Source organism: Austrofundulus limnaeus, unplaced genomic scaffold (genome assembly GCF_001266775.1).
Source record: "Austrofundulus limnaeus strain Quisiro unplaced genomic scaffold, Austrofundulus_limnaeus-1.0 Scaffold1260, whole genome shotgun sequence".
NCBI classification, from domain to species: Eukaryota; Metazoa; Chordata; class Actinopteri; order Cyprinodontiformes; family Rivulidae; genus Austrofundulus; species Austrofundulus limnaeus.
The window spans coordinates 70,082-72,540 of record NW_013953662.1 but is presented as its reverse complement, the minus strand read 5'-3'; the positions used below and the strand labels follow the sequence as shown (position 1 = coordinate 72,540).

The window sequence follows — 2,459 nt, the reverse complement described above, 5'->3', positions numbered from 1 at the left end:
GTCTTATGTTTAATGTTTTATTTTGAAATATGACCATTATTTAGAAAAATTGAAGATATTTATTTTAAAACATTTAGATTTGTTTTGAACCATTTAAAGTAAGCTTTATTTTGAAAGATAAATCTTCTCTTTAAAACTTTATTTTGAAAGTTTCTGATGGTCTCTGGTCTGGTTCTGCAGACCGACATGAGCTGCTTCCCGTTCCTCCGGCTGATGATGGTTCTGTTCAACCTGCTGGTTTCTGTGAGTCCGGTTCCTCCTCACACTAAATCCTGACCCAGTTCTGTCCCTCAGTGAGACCCTGTCCTCAGAGGTCCAGCTGGAGGGTCTCAGCCTGGTCCATTCCAGAACCAGAACCGGCACTAAGACTGGCCTGGTGTTATGATCTTTGTGTTCTGATAAATCCAGATGTTTTGATCCATGCTTTGGGTTTCTGTCTGAACCTGGTTCTGCAGCTCGGGGGTCTGGTCCTGCTGGCCGGGGGGATCTGGGTCAGCGTGGACGGCAGCTCCTTCCTCCACATCCTGGGTCCGTTCTGCAGACAGGTCCAGCTCTTCGTCAACACGGGCTTCTTCTGCGTCTCYGTCGGCACCGTCCTGGTTCTGCTGGGCCTCCTGGGCAGCTGTGGGGCCCGGAAGGAGAGCAAGTGTCTGCTGGTCGCTGTGAGTCCTCACGTCACCGTGGCAACCAGCAGACTCCGCCTCCAAAATAAAGCTCAGGGACTCTTCAGAATAAGAGTCTGGTTGGTTCTGATTGGACCTTTTCTTCCTCCTCTGCAGTTCTTCTCCATCATCCTCATCATCGTCATGGCTGAGGTCGCAGCTGGACTCGTGGCGCTCATCTACTCCTCGTTGGTGAGTGTCCCCGTCCTCTCTGGTCCCAGAACCCATTCAGGTTTGTCCCCGTCCTCTCTGGTCCCAGAACCCGTCCAGGTTTGTCCCCCTCTGGTCCCAGAACCCATTCAGGTTTGTCCCCGTCCTCTCTGGTCCCAGAACACGTCCAGGTTTGTCCCCGTCCTCTCTGGTCCCAGAACCCATTCAGGTTTGTCCCCGTCCTCTCTGGTCCCAGAACACGTCCAGGTTTGTCCTCTCTGGTCCCAGAACCTGTCCAGGTTTTCACTGACCAGTCCAAACCAGAAACCAGCTCTCCACAGTCCTGTTCTTGGTCCAGTTGGGTCAGAACCTGCTCCTGATCCAGGTGNGTCCAGGTTTTCACTGACCAGTCCAAACCAGAAACCAGCTCTCCACAGTCCTGTTCTTGGTCCAGTTGGGTCAGAACCTGCTCCTGATCCAGGTGCTTCTGTCTCCAGGCTGACAGGATCCTGGAAGCGTGGGCGACTCAGGCGTTACAGAACAGCTACGGTCTGGACCCCAAGGTCACAAAGATCTGGAACTCCACCATGACTGAGGTACGAGTCCTGCAGKTCCCCGGTTTTACTACGGAACCAGAACCAAACCGGGTCCCCTCTTTGAGTCAGGATCTGTTGGATCGGGTCAGGTCAGAGGTCAAAGGTCAGATCAAAGGTCAGGTCAAAGGTCAGATCAAAGGTCAGGTCAAAGGTCAGAGATCAGGTTCAGACTCAAAGCAAATTTTAAACTTTTATGTTTCTGAATTCATGTTTGAAAAGAACACCCTGCTGGGCCTGAAGTCTCGACCCTGGGTCCAGGTGGGTTCAGGTGGGTCCTGGTGGGTCCAGGTGGGTCCAGGTGAGCCAGGACCAGCAGGAGGGCTCCTGACACTAAACTGTCTTTAAAACCAACAGTTCAGCTGCTGCGGGTTCTCTGGACACGCCGACTTCACGGGCTCCGAGTTTCAGGACCAGAACCAAGACCAGCTGCCGCCCAGCTGCTGCTGGACCAACACTGCCCCCTGCAGGCCAGAGGAGGCGGAGCTTCTACCTGTGCAGGTGAGAACAGGTTAGAGCTCAGTCTGTCCTGGAGGGGACTCTGTGTCCACCTCCATCCAGTGGCTCGGGGGACGTTTTGCTAACAGACTTTGACCCGGTTCTTCTTCAGGGCTGCTCCAGACCGGTTCTGAAGCTCCTYAGGGAGCAGAGCCACGTGGTCGGAGGCGTGGCCGCCGGGGTGGCGGCGCTGGAGGTAAACACTTCCTGTTTGAAGGAATCAGCTGATCGGAGACTAGAACCTGTTCTCCTGTTTCCACAGGTGGCAGGTCTGAGCGTGTGCACGTACCTGTACACTCACCTGGACAGGAAGAGCAGCTGACAGCAGCCGAAGACTGCTCCAGATCTTCAGCTGGACTCAGGTCCTTCACTGATTAGTTTGTTTACTTAGAATCATTGTTTAAAAGCTGATTAAAGTCTTGTGAAGTTCAAAGACTTTTATCAAAATAAAATGCAGAAACGAGAAAAACAAAAAACTCTGCCTCCGATTTAAAACAGTCGTTTCACCTGTGTGTGTGTGTGTGTGTGTGTGTGTGTGTGTGTGTGTGTGTGTGTG

At 52.4% G+C, this 2,459-nt stretch overlaps 1 protein-coding gene across 1 annotated transcript; it reads left to right on the top strand.

Annotated features, from left to right (window-relative positions):
• The first annotated feature begins 78 nt into the window (after nucleotides 1-78).
• Nucleotides 79-2,453, top strand: tspan1 (tetraspanin 1). Its single transcript, XM_014031493.1, has 6 exons — nucleotides 79-243; nucleotides 456-662; nucleotides 780-854; nucleotides 1,310-1,408; nucleotides 1,763-1,906; nucleotides 2,016-2,453. The coding sequence occupies exons 1-6, from the start codon at nucleotides 157-159 to the stop codon at nucleotides 2,223-2,225; spliced, it is 822 nt and encodes a 273-aa protein (XP_013886947.1). The 5' UTR covers nucleotides 79-156; the 3' UTR covers nucleotides 2,226-2,453.
• Nucleotides 2,454-2,459: the final 6 nt, after the last annotated feature.